The sequence below is a fragment of the Thermobia domestica genome, chromosome 18 (genome assembly GCF_964235325.1).
Source record: "Thermobia domestica chromosome 18, izTheDome1.hap1.1, whole genome shotgun sequence".
Lineage (NCBI taxonomy): Eukaryota > Metazoa > Arthropoda > Insecta > Zygentoma > Lepismatidae > Thermobia > Thermobia domestica.
This window is the reverse complement of record NC_137471.1, coordinates 109,058,085-109,082,023: the sequence shown is the minus strand read 5'-3', so window position 1 is coordinate 109,082,023 and position 23,939 is coordinate 109,058,085. Positions and strand designations below refer to the sequence as shown.

General features: G+C 36.5%; 1 protein-coding gene across 2 annotated transcripts in view; it reads left to right on the top strand.

Annotated features, from left to right (window-relative positions):
• Positions 1 to 23,939, top strand: part of LOC145676002 (uncharacterized) — a 358,531-nt gene that overhangs the window by 290,269 nt on the left and 44,323 nt on the right. Inside the window, exon 6 of one of the 2 annotated variants that reach the window (XR_014129257.1) lies at positions 1,044 to 1,396. Coding sequence is in view for 1 of the 2 variants with exons in the window: in XM_081746840.1 (XP_081602966.1) it covers positions 1,044 to 1,148 (105 nt within the window). In the remaining variant the exon portion in view is untranslated. Of the gene's footprint in view, positions 1 to 1,043; positions 2,703 to 23,939 lie in introns of those variants that run through there. The other variant, XM_081746840.1, reaches the window with a different exon arrangement.

Here is a 23,939-nt window from a genome sequence, read left to right as displayed (position 1 = left end):
TAAATAACACCTTGTATATATAGGGGCGCCAATTTATGTAGTAAAACCACCAAATTTGTTTAGTGAAGTAAATAGCTAAACTGTGAAAAGTCTTTACTAGAAAAACACTTTTTAGTCGTTGCAATAATTTTTTTGTCAAAATGAAGTTAAATATATACCTATATATCAATATAGCTATATTTTAGAAATACAATAGGCTCTGATTATTCGAAAACTGCTCCAAAACACATTAGGAAGGATCAAATTTGTAAATAAAGAGCTTAAAAAACTTGAATTGTTTAAATTGCGCTTAACTTCTGAAGGTTTTTTTTTTTTGTCAATAAATGAGGGCAGCACGAAAAATTTCTATACTATGTTACCAAATAGACCTACATGTTAATTGCTTTACGGGCTTTATACTTTTCTTTTTTTTTTTTTTTTTTTTTTTTGAAAATTGGTTGTATTTTTTACCTGTTTTCTGCCAATAGCAACTGTATAAACGTATAATACAAAACTGGTATACAGAAGATTTTTTAAAAAAATATATTTATAATGCGATATTTTACAGGCCGCCTTTTATAAGGGCGCACTGTACCCTTCACAGGTTCTTTACCAAGCCACTATATGAATTTACTATACAGAAGAACAACTAAAATCACATGTCTATAATGTGATGTTTCGCAGGGCTTACTGTATCCTTCACGGATTCCTTATCAACAGTAACAGTATGTATTCATTGTACAGAACTGTACTATACAGAAGAATAAATAAAACCGTTTATCTTTGATGTGGCTTCGCAAGGACGCCTTATGTAAAGGGCACACTGTGCTTATCACGGATTCTTTACCAATAACAACTGTATGGATTTATTATTAGAAAAAAAAAGTTGTATCATAATTTATAATGTGATGTTTTGAAGGGCGCACCAGGACATGTCCCAGTGGGCCAGCACGGGCCTGGTACCTAACTAGCACAAACGAGTGATAAATTTTGAAGCTCAGTGTATCGTTTGTAATAGTTGTGTACTTGAAGTAGTCAGTAATTTGAATTTGCATCTGTTGTAGGATCAAAGTCTGCGACTAAAGAAAGAACGAAGGAATAAACGCCAATGGAGAATAGTAACAGACATTTTCTCCTGGAAGAAGTCGATCCTATGCACAATCGTATAAAGCCTCTTTGTTTACGAGGGTAGCTGTGGCTAAGGTTTGAAGACAAGAACATAACCAGAAGGTAGAACAACGGTGAAAGCAAGGGACGAGAAAGAGGAAGAGGAATGGAATGAAAGTTGTTGCAGAAGTCGAAAGAAGGGAGAGTGTGTGTGAGAGAGATAGAAGAAGCAGAAAAAGTATAACGTGGTATCAGATCCTCTGTTGCTGAGAGGAAACAGAGAACATATTATACGTAGATGTGTCAAGTGGTAAGTTCATTCAAATTCTATTCAAGCAATTTAGTGTGAGAAAAGTACACATTCAAACAACAATACTAGTGGTGGTGTACATAATAGAAAATTCAAAGAGGGTAGGTGGGGTATTTACCCAGTTATCTTTGTCAGTTTCAATCGCGAGTAGTGTTTATGGTTTTTAATGCTCGAAGGAAACTTGTCGTGTGTCAGCAAAATCGTTATTAAAAAAATAAATAAATAAAATAAAAAATGCAAAATAAAATTACACAAACAAATACTTTTTGTTACTATATGTCGAATGATATAACCTCTTTTGAATTATAGCATAACATGTACAAAGAAGAGGCGTTTGGCAGTAAAAAATAAACAAAAGGAGTGAAACAAATAAAAAAATAAATCTTTACTTATATTATTTATATTATATACTTATTCATTACAATGATTGGGCTACAAAACTGATGTGAATACAGTGTTATTTATTCTACTTATCTTTAGCCAAAAATATCACATTAGGAAAGCGATTTTGTTAAGAATGTTCCAATAGTAAGACATTAATGATTAGAAAATGTGAATGATACGAAGTTGAATTAATATAAAAATATAGTTACACATTTAAAATATGAGAAATAGATTATTTAATGTTTAAAAAGTTACTTTCAACCTTATATTGACGTCACTGAAAACTGTTGTTTCTCACAGCAAACATTTATATGTTTAGTTTTTTCCTTTCTTAATGTTAACTGACTTCAACTGGGGTCATTCCATGTGAAATCAACCAAGCGCAAAACCTTGTGGTGTAATATTTAGATGAAACTTGGTGTACCTCTAGGCCCCTACGAGAGATGTATTATGAACCAACTTGTAGCCCTGTACCCCCTGTAGTTTCAGAATACAGGGTGGTAAAAAAATAGACAAATGTTATGTTTTTTTTTTGTAAAATCTTGTTAGCTTCAATTGGTCATATCTTCCTAAATATTGAGCTAGAGAGAGAAATAATATTCCATTTTGAAGAAAGAATAGGCTACATGATATGTAAGGAACATTTATTTGAAAATAAAGTTTTTCAGGGAAATCCCGAGAAAATTATACATGTGTGATTTCTAAGAAAGTGCCCATTTGATTTCTTTGAAACTGGGTACAAAGTTAACCCCATATGTCCGACATAAGTGTGCCATATGTCAACTTGGACCTAGAATGGGCCTGGAGGGTACAATGATTTTCATGTGACCATGTCGGGAGAGATACCTGGGTAGTCAAAACTGGTGAAGTAAGGTGTAAGAAATATATAGCTATTACTGACTTGTTGGAAATGATTGACAGTGGTGCCTGTGTTGAAGCAGTCGACTGGCTTCTTCCTTTTTTTTTTTTTTTTCTTCTGAGCGTGTATGCACGGCCACTTGCAGTCATGGGATCAACAAAGGAGATGATTTCACAAGGAGGCAATGAGAGCACATCTGGTGTATCTTTATATACAAAGAAAAGTGTTGGTGCATGAGGTGTCAGAAAATATAACTTTTCTGTTTCATGTATCTCGTCGACTTGCAGAATACAAGGAAGCCACTAGGGTCACCATAGGTGCAAGTAACAAAGCCCCTAATTTCATCAATGGTAATGCCAGCTTGTTAGCCATCTGCTGATATTATTAACTCTTCCTTAAAGTCTGGTTTAGAAGAATATTGGCTCATTGCGACCTTTCTTTGAGACAGAGGAACCACCGAGTGAAATTTACGGGTTCCAGGAATCTGTCGAGCTCATCAAATCTGTCCTCTGGGAAGCTGGCTTCCTCTTCATGTTCCCCTTTGCGATTGCCCCTTCTACTTCCTCTTCGTATCTAAATCTGAAACCTAAATCCAAGAGACGCTCACATAATATAAATAAAATATGTTTACTAATTGTCTAGAGTAATTAGCAAACAAATATAACTTAATCTTAACACCCAAGGTTCAGGGAAATTTATATAAATTAGGCTTTTCCAAGTAGACTATAATTTATTCAGAAATAAAAAAAAAATTCCCTTATCGGATTTCAAGATCCTTAATTAATAAATTTGATTTCTCTAGATCAATTAGGTACACCTCTGGATCAAGAGGTCCCCACCTGCTTAAAACCTTAAATCCTGTTTGCTCCAGTCCTGAAACTTTCCTCACAAGAATAACTAAAATTTCTGTAAAAGAAGTTCTGAATATGCGTCCTCGTACAAGCCATCATGAACCTCGAAAACTCTAAAGACAGCCCCAGCATTCTGAGCACTGTCTGGCCTAAATCCCTAATTCAGGTATCGCCCTTTATTGGCCAAACCTTCAGGAAATTAGCTAGCTAATAATCATTAAAAAGGAAACGGAAATAGGGAAATTTCCTTCATCTAGGAATAAAGCACCTTCACTCAGGCTCGGTAGTAGGAAATAATTTCAAACCAACAGCCTGTCATCCCCTTACGTGAGGAGTCAGCTGTTTAAAATAATCTAATCAGCTAGTCAAATACAAATAATCGAAAAAAAATACTTATTCGGCTCCAGTTGCCTTAGCAACAGCCTTCCCTAAAATTCATTCAAAATTCCTGTAATACCCAGCGCCCAAAAAGGACGTTGCCTCAATAGATCTAATGGTCCCTAATAAAATACATTTCATTAAAATTCCTATCCGGGAATCGAACCTATCCTTAGTCTAAAACCCAAGGACATACAACCAGAATTTAAATATTCCGATTCGTATTCCTCTAAAACAAGTCTAAGGTTGGTCCTAAACCACAGCCATCTCCTCGGTTGTACCCCTGTTCTGACTTAAAAGAAAATTCGCGAAGGAAAACGAGACCTATGGAGCACGGAGGTTCCTCCCGAAAGAAATTCCGTCTCGACCGTTTGAAAAGAATCCAGAATCTGCCATTCTCTGTTATTTCCCTTCTTTCTTATATACGAATTGTACAACTTCTCGTCTCCGCAACAACTAGAGAAACTGTCGCTCTGCTTAGCAGTGTTTCCAAATGAACTAGCTAGCTCCCAAAACAAACTTTAGCCTAACTTGGAAAATATTTTCTCTAGAGCTGAAAAGATAATTTTCAGATTAACATAAACATATATATACACATTCAACAATACATAAAATGTACAACAGGAAATATATATCCATTATTTTTTCTCAATATCTCGCACCGTTTGCAAGGTTTGAGCCTATAGTCCGGCAGTCAGTCCATGGTACCGTGCATGTGCGTCCGCATAAAATATTTTTCCATTTTCATGGCCTTTACATTCTCCTAAACAATATTAGGAAGGGTGTCGCTCTTACACCCTTGGGCATTTTGCATAATACCCATTAACCCTTTCGAATCCAATGACGTTAAGCAATTTTTAGGAATTTTTTTTCAAGTATCTACTGCTTCAACACAATTCATCAGAATTTTATAGTTCATATGTCATTCTCTTTAAAATGATGCAGTCTTTCAAATGCTATAAAGATCATACCCTTACAACGTACAAGAAAAGGGAAATTTAGAAAAAAAATCGGGAAATTTATCTAAAAAACTCCCTTTTTCGACGTTTGGGTCCCTGGGTGAAAGCACGGTACCCAAATATACATTGAGATATTGGTAATGTTCATGTTAATTATTACTTTGATATCTTATGTAGTGACGTCGTTATAAAATTTTTCTCAATTCTCTGTGCAAGTTAAAAAAAAGAAAACAGGTTTCACTGGTGCGTAGATTAGGTTGTGATGCAAACTACAGGCTTTGGAACAAGTAAGCAGCTAATGTTTGATACTAATTGTCTGTAGTACTTCACGATGTTGTCTTGTCGTCATTAGATTCGAAAGGGTTACTATGGAAACTAAGTGCTGCTAGTACTGATAAATCAAATTTTGTGCATACACTTCAAAGTTATTATCCTACCAAAAACTTTCCGTTGTGTACACTCAAGGTTTTTTTATCGATCACAAGTTGCTTTAAACATCTTAAAAGTGTTGAAAAGTGAACGAATTATATGGTCTTTAGCACTGACCTGAACACTTGTGTATGAAAATAAACAACATTTTCAATTTCACAGTTACTCCGAGCAAAAAAGTCTACAAATCATGAATAAAATATTCGGTCTCCTCTTCCTCTACGTTTGTATTTGCAGCGGCGATTGTTTTATTTATTTATTTTTTTCGTTATTACACCGTGCTTCGTCATGACAGAAATAAAACACAGTGCATAACAGTTTAGCTACATTGCAACGACAATAAGCTGTTAAGAATGGTTTATCAGATGAACAACGACAATGAATATCAAACACTTCTGGAGGTGCCAATGCAGTATTTGATAGCAGTAGCACAAGAACAAGAGATTTCGACGCATTTTCACGTTTCCAGCCATACAAAGGGGATCAAACTTGGGAGGTTAAAATTCGCACCCTTACATAATGTGACAGTTGATCACATGTGACAGTTGTCATATGACAGTTTAAATGTGTGCTCTATGCACATTTAACTCGAACACTTTCGTTGTAGATGAGAGACTTTTCAAATCAGGAGATGACGTAGCCTTTCGCCTTGATATCTTTGCCATTCACGCATCGACTCTACATCGATATATATTCTCTCCTTTTTCTTTCGTAGCAACGAACACGAAATACGTGTTTTTTTTTTTTTTTTTACAACATCGCCGATATGTGCATGAAATTTTCCAAGTAGCTTGAGTTTGTTGCCGCAGTGCACTCCCTTTTCGATGTCAAAACACTGGGCACCGTGTTCCATCCTGAGAGAGCATGTGCACCTGGAAGATCTGGAAGAAATGCCTTATCTGTTTCTGCGTTTGCACCAACGTCGATAACGGTCCTGATAGTCCCACTGCTTTCTATAGTTAACACTCGCGACAGTTTAAGCGTGAGAAAGAAGTACATGAGAAGTATGAAAACATCGGTATCGTCGCACGTAACTGTGATACTCTTCACTCCCTTTTGGGCAATCCTCACTACTTGCTGCACTGTGATCACACCTGCTTCTTCGTATGTTGTCCGCAAATCAGTGGGGTTCTTTCCAGTTATGACCAAATTATAGTCCAGATTTCTAATATGAACATCAGTTAGAAGTTGCTGGATAATTAACTCTGTCAATTGTATCTTGTTTTCAGTGACAGTAAGTACATTTTTCGGGATGAAAGTGATGTTCCCAAACTCGGTTTTTGCCTCCTGCTACCAAACTGGCCAGATCGGGCCAATCTTGTGCCACCCTTAATGCTGTAGTTGTAGTATCTGTCAAATACCAAATACACATTAGAGAACCTTGTTTGCTGAAACATTGGAATAGCCATGAACAGTTCCATTGTTCGAACAGTCTACTATTGTGCTGCCAAAATGTCTTGAGCCGTGGCAAAAATGCGAACTAAAGCTCACACCCTCACACACCCACGCGTTGAGCCAATAAGGGTTCAGCTGTTGCTAAGCGAGAGAAAGTGAGTGGAATTCCTTCAGCCGATAGCAGCGCTTGCAACGAAAGACTAGGGATCAAGTCAATGTGGTATATTTATACCCACAGTATAGCACTTCCATCAATCACTGTATCTTTTGGTCTGAGGATTACTCTTGCAGATGCATCAACTTTTAGCTGATTCATCATGAGTGATTTCGCCTTTGTTATTCTCATCTCCCGGTAATCATCAAACATGACAATTGGTACCGGAGCAAGTTCATGTTTGAGGCCAGGTTGAAAATTGATGTCTCTTGGCCATTGTAATCCAGGAACACGAGAGCAGATCAATGTGGCATCACATACATCTGTAGTTCCAACGCATTTGGACTTCCTGTTAATAGTCATCGTTATAAATTTCTTGGTATGGAGAAACCTGCCTGCCAAAAAGCTGAATATTTAACCATTTGAAACATTCCAATATTCAACGCATTGTGAACATTCACTTTTTCTGACGCGATTCTGCCAGTGACTATGTTGGTAAGAGATTGGGAATGGTCCTTCGCGTCAAACGGATCAATACACGTTTCTAGCTTACTCCTGAGTTTCTCTCTGTCAATTCTATCTGCTCGAACCCTTGCTGGTTTCTATTCTTTGGAGGTAGTGACTTCATCCCTCTGTCTGTCGTTGGTCAAGTCGGATAGATCTGGCAAAATACGGTTAAAAATGCGCATGCTGTATGCCCACGTCTTCATACTTTCTGGTTTCATTGTCAGTCCGATGATTCCACGGGATTCTTTACCGTATCTCGAAAATGTCGTTTCGATATACATTTCAGACCAGATGCCGTTCCACAGCCCTTCCTTGTGATGTATGACGTGCTCCCCTTCCATGAATTTCTTTAGTACATCACCATGACATTTTTGCATTGACTACAAATAATACAAACCGTACCTTTTATAATTGTGATGACCAGCAGAAAAGAAATATGGCAGCATGTGCTTTACTGCCCACAGATGTAGTGGCCATTCACTTTCACGTTCAGCTCTCACAAACACCATCATAATAATTAAAAAAAAAAAAAAAAAAAAAAAAAAAAAAAAAAAAAAAAAAAAAAAAAACAGGCTTTACTAAATTTTCCACACCATAGTTTGGATGTAGAGCTGCTTGATGCTTTGTTTTTTTAAAAAATATAAGCTCTTCTTTTGAATTTACCGCAAGAAAAATAGGTCTCTAAACTTCTTCAACAACCAATTGAAGAGATCTGAAATTCTATGGGAACATCTTACCAGATAGCATTTTTGGAACACTTCCAAATGCTGCCTTCAAAGTATCTTCAAGACCATTTAATATCATCAGACATCCAACGCAACCAATAAAGATCATTAACCTGTGCACTCCTCCAAGTTTTGGAATGCAAGTTGAAAACCGTTTAGGGTAAAACCAGTTAATGTGCACAGCCAACTTATACAATTGCTGGTCGCTTGTGAATATAGTCACATTTTGTCCGCACATATTGGTAAGTCGTACGGCCTCAATCATTCCTGTGAACATAGTGTCGAGGTCTGCAGGATCCATGTCTATTAAGGGGGTATGTATGGCCCTTGTAGCTGTTAGAGAGTCTTGTCCTTGCTGGCGGCACAATTATGTATTAAATCTAACAAATTCTAGGGTATCGTGCACAGTTACTATCCGTTTTATAAATTGGAAATCAAAGTCTCTACATCTTGATAAGAGTTTGCCCTAAAATGATTGTCCATAGAAATATTTTTTCTTACTGGCAAATTAATGTTTTCTCGTCCCACGCATACTGTATTTCCTATGGTTAATATAATTTCTTTTTGAATTTTCTGTATATACATAAATTTTACATTATTAAATATGGACTCAACAACAATGGTAAACTGCTCAAAGTATTCTTTGACCATTAAAACATAGGTGTAGACACCTATATTTCTATGATAGAACAAGATCTTGGAGAGATATAAATGAAAATAGAAATTCCGTTAATGGCGGTAGCTTTTTGTACATACATAAATTTTACATTATGGACTCAACAACAATGGTAAACTGCTCAAAATATTCTTTGACCATTAAAACATAGGTGTAGACACCTATATTTCTATGATAGAACAAGATCTTGGAGAGATATAAATGAAAATAGAAATTCCGTTAATGGCGGTAGCTTTCTGTACATACATAAATTTCACATTATTAAATATGGACTCAACAACAATGGTAAACTGCTTAAAGCATTTTTTGACCATTAGAACATAGGTATACACGCCTATATTCATATGATAGAACAAGAAGTTGAAGAGAGGTTATTGAAACTAGAAATTCCGTTAATGGCGGTAGCCATTTTATATTAACGTGTTTTATACAAATTGCCCAAGGGTGTTAGGGCGACACCCTTCCTAATATTACTTGGTAGGGTTAAAAGATTATGAAAACGTGAAAATATTTTATGCGGACGTGAATGCACGGTACACTCAAAATCAGGCCTTTGACGGCCGGACTACTACTTCCGGTTGGAGTTTCTAATTCATGTATGACCAATATTTTCTTTCTTCTTGCATGCAGTATGTAATAAGCAAATACATTACATATACAATTAATTATAATATCAGATATATGTGTTCATTCGGCAAAACACTCAAAAAATAAAGATTTATCTTAAGACTCGAGAAATGGTTATCCTTCCTTTTTCACTATTATTTGGCCATGGAACACACGCCTGAGACATATACAACCCCAATATACAACATTGCGGTGTTGGAATGTATAATGCGTAGGATATGGTACTTTAGTTTTTTTTTTAAATTTCAACGCTTCCAGCGTACCCTAAAAAAATGTATTAAAGGAATAATGGCCATGTTTTTTTTTTTAAAAAAAAATATTCAATTAGAACTGGACTATCTACGCAAAATTTCCAATCGATCAGTGAAAACGTCATCTTTCTAGAGCCTGTAGTTTCCGAGATCTCATTGTCGAAAGGATTGACCACAAACATATAAACATAGTGTAAAAGAACCAGGAAGATAAAAGCACAATTCACATGCATTGATTTTAGAGAAGGCTTATTAAAATACAAAGGCTTTGAACAATAATTTTATATCATAAACTTTATGAAAAAAATATAGTTAACTAATTTAGACTATTTAAAGTACAAATACTTAAAATGTTTGTCTCTGTTAAACGTGAAATCACACATAACCGTAAATGAAAAATTTGAAAGCTTAAGTTATAGGTTGGAGCTCAGGCGCTTTTAATTGCTATTGTAGCATTTTAATAGATAGATGCCATATTGTATAATGTTCTTACCAGCGCTGGTACTTACTACTAATTATATATGTATGAATAAACAAGAATTAATATGAATATTAAAATACCTTATATATATATATATATATACAAAACTAGCAATGTGCCTGAAAAGTGCTCATTGCACCCTCTGTGCAGTGCGTTTACACCATTTTAGAGTCCTTGCTGTCATCCGTAGCCCAGTTGTAGAATTTGTGTGGAGTCGTGATCTGATTTGGGTACGATCTTTGAAGGCTTACTTTTGCAATATTCCTTTTCAGTGCACCTCCAATACCATCACACAGTCCCTTGCCATATGAGATTGCAAATAAATGCCATTCACATGCCACACCAAAGTCATGGGAACGCATACAGATGTTAATGAAGTTTTTCTGGTTCTTGTACTGAGATACAGCTCCATCAGAGAAGTAATACATTTCTGACACATTGGGAAATTTATCTCTCAGGATTTCCACCATTTTTTTCCGGAACAGATGAACTCACGATGTCATGTCTGAGACATTCAGATATGATCATTACTTTCTAGAATGTTCCAGATGATTTTAGAACTTTCTAGCATGTTCCAAGTGGTTCTAGAACCTTCTAGAATGTTCCACATGATTCGAGAATGTTCCAGATGATTCGAGAACCTTCCAGAATGTTCACACATTTAGGTCAATGCAATGTACTACGATTGATAATCGAATGTTCTAAAGTTCCCCCAAGATTACTGAATTACAAGATTGCACCAGAAAAACATTACTGCTAGGTCAGTTACACCTTACTTCACAAGTACTGACAAATTGGCAAGTTGCCACATTGGGACTCCAGGTGTCTCTCTCGACATGGTTACACTAAAATCATTGTACACTCCAGGCCTATTCTTGGCCCAAGATGACATTTGGCACACTTATGCCGGGTATATGGGGCTACCTTGGTACGCAATTTCAAGGAAATCAAATGGACACGTTCTGAGATATCACTGATCCAAAATTTTCCCGGATAATATTTGATTTTCAAATAAATGTTCCTGACTTATCTTGTAGCCTATTTTTTCCTCTTTAAAGTGGTATATTATTTTTCTCTCTAGCTCAATATTTACGGGAGATATGACCAATTGAAGCTAGCAAGGTTCTACATAAAACATTTTTACCATTCTGTACTCTGAAACTACAGGGTATACATTGCTACAATTTGGTGCATAATCACTTCTCATAGGGTCCTACATGTACACCAAGTTTCATCAAATTCTGAGACGACGAGGCTTATTTTTTCTGAAAATATGTTGTATGTGCTAATTCGAGAAAGACCATTAGCGCCAATTTTCCATCATCTTTCCACCAAAAGATACGTGTGTAAGGTTTGTGACTATTATGAACATAAATTTAGAAGTAATACTGATATCTTCTTAGGAGCAGTCTACATCATTTTATACCTAATTTAAGAAAGATTTTAACTAATAGATTGACGTTAGTAACTTCTGTCATATTGTTAGTTACATACATCACAATAGATATGTTATAAAGGATAGAAATAGGATCTCTCCGAGTAAGGAAAAAGAAAGTCTGATATTCGTTCACGTGTTCTCTGAGGCCTCACCTACATTCTATATATTATATAAACTATAGTTGTTTAGAGTCCTATAAGACATAGGACATGTAAGACGTAGTGAATTACATTAAATATTCGGAACTATAACGAATCAATCTTGAATGTTCATAGATATCTTGATATCACTTGGCAGCTCCAATACTTTTATAGTACTTCAATAAATGACTGATGACAGAACTGAAAAAGAACTCGTCGTTTTCCACTAATTCCGTTCCTAACAATTCTCAGCACAAGCAGAGCAACAAACATACTCAAAACAATTTTAAAAGTTACTTTGTCTGAAGTTTAATGTCCTATTAACTGCACTTTCTGTAGTCATCATTTACCTTAGATCTCTCTGACATTTAGGTCCCAGTAGAAACATTTGAACTTAGAAACAACAAATTTAATGATTTAGAAATGCGAATTAGTAAAAACTGTGAACCTTTGTTTCACCACAAATTATTGTTTGTTTGAAGATTTTTTTTTTTTTTTTTTTTTTAAAAAAAAGGAAATTAGGTGGGTTAGCTATTGGAAATTCACTTTCATCGCTTTTGGCCAATATAGTAATGAGCATGTTTGAAAAAATTCTCAGCAGGAATCATACTTCCGTTTGATTGCTCACATGCAAAGTATTTACAAAAATTATGAGTATCTAACTAGCCTAATGAAGGAACTCTTCAACATTCGTCCTATTTACAACAGAACTTAAATACAATAACAGATTAAATCTTTTAGACTTGACAGTTTCCAGCTCCAATAAACAAGTTTTACATTACATTGTTCAGAAAGGCATTTTTGATTTAGACTTGAAAAGAGTTAGGCCCATATTTATAAACACTCCTTGAACTGTTCCTTGACTTGACTTCAAGGCTTCCTCGGATAAGTGTTCCTTGAAGTTCAAGGGCTACTTGAAAAAAAGTCGTATTTATGAACCTTCCTCGACTGTTCCTTATCGAAGGTTGATTTCAAGGTAGACTCAAGGAAAGGCGTCATAGAAGTGATGAGGTCATAGCCAACAGCCAATGAGAACTCATAAAATAAAAGAAGTACGAAATTCGCATTTTGTAAATTATTAGTTTCAAACTACTATGTTTCCTCAATGATTTGTTGCTTGCAACCTTACATTCTTGTTTAATATTTTAATGTATTATGTCGGTGCTTGCACTAGTATTCAATATGATATGCCCAAATGAACTAGCAAAAACTTATCAACAATATGTGCATCTACAATTGGAGTTTGGCAGCCCAACCTAATATTTAAATAAGTTAAGTAGAAGCCTAGTAAAACGAACACTGTTACATACTTTAAAAGATTTTTGCCGGCAAAATCAAACTCCCGCAAATTTTGCAGTTTTTCGTAAATACCTCGAAAATAAGTAACATGTCAATTTTTGATGTTGCAGTCTGGTTTGGTTGTTCAGAGGTTCGTTCTCCGTGTTTCTTCCATTCTAAGGGTTTTAAAGATCATATGCAAGACCATTTCTCGTGTTTTCAGTTGTATGTAATATGGTATTACAACTATCAAATTTCTTATGTGTGGAGCTCCTTCGTGGCTAAGCGGTTAGCGTACGCGCCTTTGGCGTGGGAGATCCGGGTTCGGTTCCCGGCGGGAGCTCATGTGGTTCGGATTCCACGTTAATCAGTAGGTCCACGTCTCATATAGCCTCGCTGCTGAACGGGACGCTAAACCCTAAAATCAACTCAACTCATTCTTGTGTGTGCTGGAGTAGATAGTTAAACAGGAACTTCCTATGTTCTGCTAGGCTTACTAGATAGGCCTAACTACACATAAACATCCTCACATATAAATAAGTTATATATCCGCACTGCAAACAAATCATTATCAAAATATACAGGGTGGACACAGGTTCCTTACTCCTGAAAATAAGTAGTTGAGTTGATTTTGAGTTTAACGTCCCTTTGAGCAGCGAGGCTATATGAGACGTGGACCTACTAATTAACGTGGAATCCGAACCACATGAGCACCCGCCAGGAATCGAACCCGGGTCTTCCACGCCAAGAGAAAATAAGTAACACTAAACCACTAAACCTACATAAATAACTACACGGAAAGAACTGAATGACATGAACAACAATGCTTTCGATAAGTTTTACTGAGGTAGGAAACATTAAGTCAAAGAATCAGTCTCTCGACCGTCATTCTCATGACAAAGCCGCCAGGTTCTGAGAGACATTTTGAGGAGCATTTCAGGTGTAACTTGAGTGAAAACTTCTTTCACAGCTTCAGTCAGTTCGGCAGTGGAATCCTAACGTTTTTGTGCAACGATGCCCATAATGAACTCCCATAGCGCACTATCACAGGTGGTGATTTCTGGGTTTCTCACATGTACCTAACAACTTCCAATAACATGTTCTTTAATACTGTAACTGGAACAATGGAAAACAATCGGAAACTGGAAAACCTTACATTTGTATTTATAAAGGAGTAATGGGAAAACTTACATTAGCATTTAAAAAGGGGTAACGGGAAAATTTACATTAGTATTTATCAAGGAATAACGGGACTTTCTGGCCACCCTGTATTACTAGATATATACTTTAATACTAAATACGATTTCCATAGAAAATGACGTCAATATAAACACATACAAAAATTTTAGGCAATATAAACGAATACGTATTATAATCCTGCAAGTGTCATAAAAATGAACATGAACATCATCATCATCACAGGTATTCTGCCATTATTGGCAGGTCACTTGCAGTAACTGAGAAGCTTCCATGCTCCACGGTCTTTCGCTAACCTCTTCATCTTCACGTACGATTTCTCTGCTTTGTTATCATTCATTCAATTTAGTCTTATTCGCCCTCTCCCTTTCTATCCTTCCACCATACCCTCTAGCACGTCCCTCAGGATACAGTTCCTTCTTACCCAATGTTCCAATCAGTTTCTGTTCCTCTTCTTAATAATATCTAAAATTGTTCTTTTCTCTCCTACCATTTCTAACACTCTTTCATTCGTTTTCCGTTCGATCCAACTAATTCTCTCCATTATTCTCTGCAACCACTTCTCGAAAACTTCTAGTCGTTTTTCATCATTTTTGTGTAAGTCCATGTTTCTGCCCATACAGTACAATACTCCACACGCAGCAGTGTATGAATCTTTTTCTCAACTTTTTATTCATGGTTCCACAAAATAGTATTTTCTTCTTCCTAAATGCTTCTTTCGCCATTCCTATCCTTACTTTTTTTAATGTTCACATTTCATATCATTATTAATAATACTACCTAGGTATCGAAAACTAATCACTTGTTCTATTTTCTTACCTCCTACTTCTATATTTGACACCAATCCCTTCGTTCCAATCACCATGGCTTTTGTCTTTCTAACACTTATTTTCATTCCATATTCTTCACAGCCCTGCCTCAAGTTTTCTAACATCTTAATGTTTTCCTCTTCAGATTCTTTTTCAAATGCCATGTCATCTGCAAACCGTATACACCTAATCATTCTACCTCCTATCGAAATGCTGTCTTCATTTTGTTAGCTCTTTTCACTATTTCTTCTAGAAGATATTAAATAATATAGGAGAGAGACAGCATCCCTATCGAACTCCCCTTCCAATTGGACTCTGCGCTGTTATTTTCTCTTGTATTCTAAAACTTACTCGTTAGTTCATATATAAGTTTATTATGAGTCTTCGATCTTTCCTTTCCAACCAACTTTTTTTAGAATTTCCAATAACAATATTTCCAATTCACACGGTAAGAAACCTTTTCCAGATCAATAAATATCACTTACACCTCTTTCCCTTTTTCTATAAATCTTTCACCGATCATCCTTAATAATCAAACTGCATCTCTTGTGCCCTTACCTCTCCTGAACATAATAATGCACATTAAATATAGTTGTTTCTTCTTTTAATCTAAATTTTCATATTGAATTGCGGCGGTATCTACTAACGCTATTAGTACATCTTCCTAATCTCCCAATATGTTTTTTTTTTTTTTTTATCTTGGACGGGAAGAAGCATGAAGAACGAACTTCTGAAGAAAAGACAAAGTTGAGCATCATAATCGCGGTTGCTTGTTTCACGTGTGCAGGATCTTTCGGCCGAGTTCAAATTTACGTTCTACCTAAAAGCTATAGTATCTATTTCAGCATCCCTTGAGGCAGAACTTCCAGTGCAATCCTCTGTACCGAAATAATAATAATAATAATAATAATAATAATAATAATGAAAAAAGGTTAACAAAAATATCACAATTACCCTGACGAAGTTATAGCAAACATCTTACACATGGTGCCTTCCAGTTTCCTAAGTTCAAGCAGCCAGAGGTCTTGGCAGATCAAATGCCAAAGTAATAGCTATTAGCCATTATTATTTGAACATATAAAAGAGTGATTCTTAATAGGGTTTACAAATTCAATGTTATAATTCTTAATTGGAACCACATACAGATTTGGTTTATATGTCATTATACAGACTGCAAAACACTTTGTTTAGTAGTTGCGGAGGTGACCACACGCGGCGCCACCGGTCAGACATTGAAAATGCAGACTTTCGCTGGTGAGCTAAGTGCGTTTTGCTTTGAAGGACCGTGCGAGTCAGCAACGAGTAAACACCCAGCAGACCAACAGTGTACAAATGGCAGCAGACATTTGTTGAAAGACGTTGTTCTGTGCGACACGCAAAGGCTCCAGGACGCTCACCCGTGACTGACGATGTGGTGGAAGCAGTTAGGGAGAGTTTTGTCCACAGTTCTCGAAAATCTACACGATGTGCATTACAAGAAACTGGTATCCCTCAGACCACTGTTTGGCTCGTATTACGTAGACGTTTGTCCATGAAGTCATACAGACTGTCCTTGGTTCAAGCACTGAGTGAAGCGGATAAACATACCCGACACGAATTCTGTTGGATCGCATTAGTGGTGATGAACATTCTTGAACAATGTGGTATTCAGAGATGAATTAACTTTTCACCTTTCCGAGCGAGTCAACACACACAATTGTCGTATTTGGGGAACGAAAAATCCACATGCGTACGTGGAGCTGGTTCGTGTTTGAGGGCCAAAGTGAACGTGTTTTGCGGAGGTTCCAGAGCAAAGGTGAATGGACCATTCTTCTTTGCTGAGAGCACCATCACCGGCATCGCCTATCTTGTTATGCTCCGGAACTTCGTTGTTCCACAGTTAGATGAAGATGACCACGATAGCCGCTTATGGTGGCAACAAGATGGCGCCCTGCCGCACTACCTGGTAGACGTAAGAGAATTTCTTGATCAGCGTTTCCCAGATCAGTGGATAGGTCGTGGTGAATCAATTGCCTCGCCGCCACGGTCTACAGATTACACGCCACTTGACTTCTTTTTGTGGGGGTTTGTGAAAGATAAAATGTACACCCCTCCCCTACCTGATGTTAATGAACTGAAACACAACACAGCCATCGCTGACGTTACCCTCGAAATGCTGGCTACTGTTTAGCAGGAAATCGACTTTTGTTGCAATGTGTCCTGGATGACCGCAGGTGCACACATTGAGCTATACTGGATTTGTCATTTAAAAAAAACTTGAAATGTTTTGCAGTATAATGACATGTAAACTAAGTCTGTATGTGGTTCCAATACAGAATTATAACTGATTGAAGTTTTTAACCCTATAAAGTATCACCCTGTATAACAAGTAGTCCTGAGCAACAGACTGACTAATCAACGGCAAGGCCAAACCGCTTAACCTCGAAACTTCCAATTTTGAGAGTGCATAGAAATGACAGTGAAATGAAATCTTTCAGTTTAACTTTCCACGATTATACTCTTTAGGCTAAGGGAGAGGGATAATTAAGGCAAATGAATTATGATAGAAGGATTGGTGAATGAAAATATAGGAGGAAACGGGAGTACTGTGAGAAAACCCACTAAAACGATGTTTTTTTGCCACAATCTTAATTGGTAGGGAGTCGAACCAGGAACCACAGGCACCAGAGGTAAGCGAGTGCTCTATACCTGAGTCACCGTGCCCCGCGTAATGACATGTGACATAAGGTACAGATAAGGGAAAATTGTTGAAAATTCGATGAAAAGAGGGAGAAAGAAATGATACTAAAACATCTTGCAATATCTGAAGGTTAGAGACACAAAATTTGCTATTTGAACTTCTCATTGAAAATAATTAGACACGTGTTTCAGATATGTTTGATATTTTATCTAGAAAGGAGAATAAAGTGCTGAGAACGAAAAAGATTTAGGAATTACAAATAAGATCCCCATATCAAGAAATCTCTGAAGTTTAGTTACATGAAATTTGTCATACGAACTTTTCATTGAAAATAATTACATGTTTAAGCGTTTTTTCGATACTTGACCTAGAAGGGAAGTAAATGGTTGAGAAGGAAAAAGGACGAGAATTACAATTATTTTAACAGCTTATCCCATAAATAATGTCGTCTTTTCGATGACTACTATAATAACGCCATCTGACGACAGACTAGTGAAGTAGCACGTGGCTAGTGGCTAGTGAAGTAGACGGCACGTGAAATGACGGCAAGCATCCAGAAGAAGAACGATTTGTTGCTTGTGTTTGATTATAGCAGCGTCAGAGGACCGGATCATATACGGCATATTATGTTGAATGAATTACACTAGGGATATCAGTCAGCGTAGCGACACGAAACATCAATTTCGTATATAGTTAGGCTGGCTTGGATGTGCGGAAGTACCAGATTAGTCTGGGGATACTAGCCTCACCGATAAGCAACGAGAAGGGACATCTGTGCAGCTGAGCAAGAATCCCTGCGAACAGCAGTGAAGGCAAATTCAATGTATAGGGTCTACTGTTGTAGAACTGGACAAGGAACTCCATGTCACCTATTTCGACCGTTCATCGCCATCTGCAGGACCTTACATACGTGTGAAAACTGTAAATGAGTATCTCATGCACTAACGCCTCAACAGAAGCAGCAGTTAGTCACATCTACAGTTCCCTTTTCACCTGTCAAAGACATGAGCCATTTCTGGAATGTATTGTGACAGGGAATAAAAAGTTAGGCATCTACCTTAACATTACACGCAAACATGAGTGAGTACCTAAAGAGGGGATGGCCACAGGAACTGGGCCAAAACAGGACCTCCATCCCTGCCAAGTAATATTGAATGTTTGGTGGGATATCCATGGTATAATCTATTTTGAGTTATTGTCACGTAATAAGATCCAATCAATGCAGGTGACTACTGTCAGCAACTTGAACCCATGCGGACTGCATTGTTGAAGAAACGTCTGACTCCGGTTCTTGGCAAAGTGTGCTCTTCCACGCTCATTCACGGCATGGAAGACCTGTGATAAGATCGAGAAATGTGTTTGGTAGAAAATCTCCATGCGGCGTGTTTGCCACATCTTGCACCAACAGACAACTATCTTTTTTGCAGCCTACAAAACCACCTTTCCGGTGAACATAGGTTCGGTGCATGCGACGAACTTTGACCCAGTTCTTTGCCTCCAGGACTGGTGATTTTTCAGCGGTGGATTCAACAACCGGTTGACAGGTGGCAGAGTGTTGTGGAGTCCGATGGAGACTACTTTCCTGACTAACAGTAGTGTTATCGTTGTTTTCCTCACGGTGCAAATATATATGACATTGCTTATGGGATGACCCAGTAATAATAAAGAATTCCGAAATGTGGACATCTGAGTATAAGAAATTAAAAACCCTCACTCCTTTCTCTTCTCCCTTCCCAGTCCCCACTCCCATCATTCAAAATAACTAAATAGGTGTTTAATTTTTTCATTTTTGTCGTAGAAGAGAAACAAAGAAGGCAGAAGAAAAAGGAGTGAGGCTTTTTAACTTCTTGTACTCAGATGTCCACATTTCGGAATTCTTTAAGGTTAATGATATGAAATTTCAACAATTATAATTCCTCACAGAATTGAGATAGAAACCTCATTCTGATCAAACTATAATGAATGGCAAAAGTATCTTTAGTTAGTACAAATCTTATATAGTATCGCCATCTTTAAACATGGTGTCATTATACTTGCTTTGTGACGGATAACTTAAACTATTAGAAATAAGGTAAAAACGCCTAGAAGTAAACGTTATTGAGTAGAATCTCACTTTTCTAACTAACTTATAATACTATTATTTCCCTGACTTTGAAACTGAGGGAACTAGTTCATTTTATGTACAGTATGCGGCAAAACAAACAGTACTGAAATTCGCGCACGGGTGGCGCTCAGATGTAATGTGGTATGAGCTGTGAGTGCCACATGTGTTCTCCGTTGTATGTGGACTAGCGTAGTGTGCTGTTGGTGCTAAGATAATGTTGCTCACAACAGAGAAGAAGGTACTTACTGTAAGGCAATATTTCTGCTGACACGGTGTGGGACAGCGTCTCACTGCAGGAGATTAGCGTGGACGTCTACTGTATTGCTCTGGAGTGTTAGCTATGGCATATGAAAATGAAGATTTCATCAGTAACATATGGTTCAGTGGTGAAGAGCCATGTGTATTTTGATAGCCTCATCAATCGACAATTGATTATTGGCCCTGTCTTGCATGATTTGTGCGGCTTTTACCGCACGAAAAGTCTGTCGTTAAAACAACAATGGATCCAGCAAGACGAAGCTATTGCCCACACTGCAAGTGAGTCACTTACCCTTCTCCTCACAAGAGTTTGGACATCGCTTGATTTCCTGTGGAACGGATTTTCCATATCCTTGCCACTCCCCTCACCTCATGACTCCAAATGCCTACATACGGGGTATGCTGAAGGAAGCAATTTTCCTAACAGATAACTTCCTACTACTATACCGGAGTGAAGAGAAAAGATTCGGCCATTTGCTTTGTCATTCCACCAAACCGTGTTCACTAATATGTTCATCGATCTACAGGACCGCTATGAAGAATATGTGCGACATAATGTTCAACATTTTGAACACATGATGTACAAGAATGCTTCCTTGTAAATTTACAATATGTGTTGAGTAACATTTAGTTGACATCCATTTGCCAACCTTTCTTATGTTTCATTATGTTGTACAAAAAATAAATAAATGTCAATGATGTGATTTCAGTACTGTTTGTTTTGCCGCATACAGTAGAACAAGATGTTAAAGTTTGTGACGTTTGGTTACAATGAAGCCTACTTTGCATTTTTTTTAAGAATAGATTTTACAATTGATTGCAGTGAAAACAATATTGGAAAGGTATTGAACATAAATATCACCGTCCTATGAAAACGTCTAACAATCATAATAATAATAATAAAAAAAAAACCGATAAGAGCGCCGAGTAACCAAGCATGGACATTGTGAGTAGCAATGGTTTGTACGACAATGTTTGCTCTGCATGAAGTTATAAAAAATAAAATTTCGAACAACAGTTACAAATATATTGAGAGAAGTTTATTTACTGTGGTACATTTCTTAAGAATATAGTAATCAACAACCGATATTAAAACTTCACATTGTTTGTTAGAATATTTGGCGCTGCAATATCACAGATATTTGCGCTATGCTTACTTTCAAAAGTTATCATAGTATGAATACACAGGGATAAAGATGGAATAAGGACTACAATCAAATTAGCAATACAAACTGATTAGTCATTAGAAGAATCATTGTCACGAGGTGGATCCGGTGACAGAGAACGTTCCTGGTTTTCACGTAATACGCACGCACAAGCATCAATATATTAAAGCCTTTGTATGATACATACACGTGGACACTCCTGTGTTCTAAACGTTTTGGTCTCTGTGCAAGAACAGCTAATCATTTCCAATGTTTCTTCTTAAGTAATATTTTCTGTTTTCCATTTTATTTGGGCCACTCACCACTTGTACATTAACACTAAAGATGCATTTCTTGTTTCTAAATGTTTCACTGCATTTCCTGCGAGGATTTCTTTTGGGAATATAGCTATAGTCAATATATCTTACAACTATAGGAAAACTAGCCATTTGATGAAATTGAACTTGAACTGTCCTCAAACAATCAGGAATGGGGAATTAATCAGGTATATCAGGCGACGAGCAAAGACTGATGATACTTTCCTCACAAGTTGGCAAATTGTTGGGTGGCTCATGAAATGGTATCTGTAAAACAAGCAGAAATACGTTACAAAAAATCAGGAATATTGTTTTTGGATATATATATATATATATATATATATATATATATATATATATATATATATATATATATCTTTTTTTTTTTTTTGCTAATTTAGTAACTTCAAAATTTATTCAAATGGTAAAACTGATAATTATTCGATGCAACTTTCCCGTGTGAAACAACACTACCTATAATTATGGGAAGTCACATTTGTGTTTACTTTTGATTGTAGGAATGAGTAGATGAAAAATGGTAAAAGTTTAGCTAATTTTTAATAAAATCCCTTTTGGAGCAGCCTCACTGCCGTTAAGTTTAACAACTGTAATTTACAGTTTGTTTTGTTTATTATCTGTAAAATAAATTAAATTAATCAGAAAATGAAAATTATAACTAAGTTTCTTAGATTATGTTATTTTGCATCAAATGCTGTAGCTAAGACTCACCTACAGTACATAATTTTATCAATTATCAATTTTGAAGATGCAATGGGAGAGTAGGAAGAAATACCTACGTGTATATTCTTTTCTTTAACAACTTGTGCAGTTCTTTATCTTGTTGAAAATCATGGAACCATGAATAAATTGATTTACTCTGATGTTATTTTTGTTCTGAGCTATTTTCTAAAAGTATGATATAAATTAATTACGAAAGTGACTTTCATATTAACAAAGAGTATTGCGAATTATTAGGTTGATTCACTAGAGATAAACTTTGATATCTAGCACTGAATCGTGGTTTCCAGCTGCAAAAACTTTCAAGGAAATAAAAGAGCAATTATGGAAAAGATTAAAATGTTGATTATTAGGAAAGATAAGACAAAGATAACAACATAAACCTTTTTTGTATAATTTGCCATTAAAATATAATCACACAATCGCTGGTACCCACTGTTTATGTGAGAAATAAAATTTTGCTGTGAAATGTTCAACATCATTAAATAATCGAAATTGCATCGTGTATTTGGTGATGTAACATTTTATTGGGGACTACAAAGTTTTATATTTTCTATTATAGGAAGTGTAGCCCAGTATATAATAGTATGGTCTGAAAATAATGAAAGAGAAACTGATTTTACTACTGGTAATATTGAGCAATAAAATATTAAACTAGTTTTTGAAGAAAACATAGTGAAAATGGCAAACTACATTTTTAAAAAAAAATTCATGTGTGATGTGCTTCAAAGAAAATAGCACCTACCTGATAGTTCCCATTCACATAGAATCTTAAAACCGTGAGTACTTTCAGAATTGCTGGTAGTGAACGTTCCTGCAAAATAATGTTTTCTAAATCGTCACCCAGTAATGGAAAAATTTGTCTCAGAAATGTTACTTTCGAAAACCTGGAACGAGAAAAGAATACAGTTTAAAACGAAAACCTGGAACGAGAAAAAATACAGTTTAAAACGAAAACCTGAAACGAGATATGAATACAGTTTGAAACTAAAACCAAAATCGACACACTTTGTGTAATAAACCTATGATCAACAGAAATAAAACCTAACCTAAACATTTCCAGTTAATACTTGAAAATCAAATTAGCGTGTTAGCGGACTTTAAAGGTGGAAAGACAGGCCATGACCAGTTTGGAGCAGGAAAGTAAGTGTGGTGTTAGTAACTAGGTTAGGTTACTGTAGTTTTATTTCAAACTTCAAACTGAAATTCTATTTCTGCATAGAAGTAATGCTACAGAAATGACCAGGGGGAATATATGAACAATGGAAGCGAGGCCAGTTTTTGAGTACATGAACCTTTGTACAATACACATGTGCAGAAGAGATGTTACGGAAATAACCGGGTGCGGAGATATGGACAACCGAATAGGCCTTTATGTCCGCCCCTCATAATTTCCGTAACATTACTTCTACACAGGTGTATTCTGTGAAGGTCCCTGTACCTCTGCTGAAAATTTCATGAAAAACGAGGAATATTACAATGGTAAATGACACTCAAGACGAGCAGCGTATATGTGACATACAAGAGTATGGAGCAAACCAAAGCTTCAAAAACTACCAACCGTCACTGACGCGCCTGCTCTCTTCGGAGTAGCCCCGTGCTACAGAGCGGGGCCATTAGTTTCGCCCTGCCCTGACTCGTTTAAATAGCATTCGTGCTTTTAAAAGGCTATCTAGCACAAATTGATTTTTGATTTTTGAACTGTTATTCTTACGGCATGTCTGCACAGGTACGTCATATAATGTTTAAGTCCCCCTAAAGTT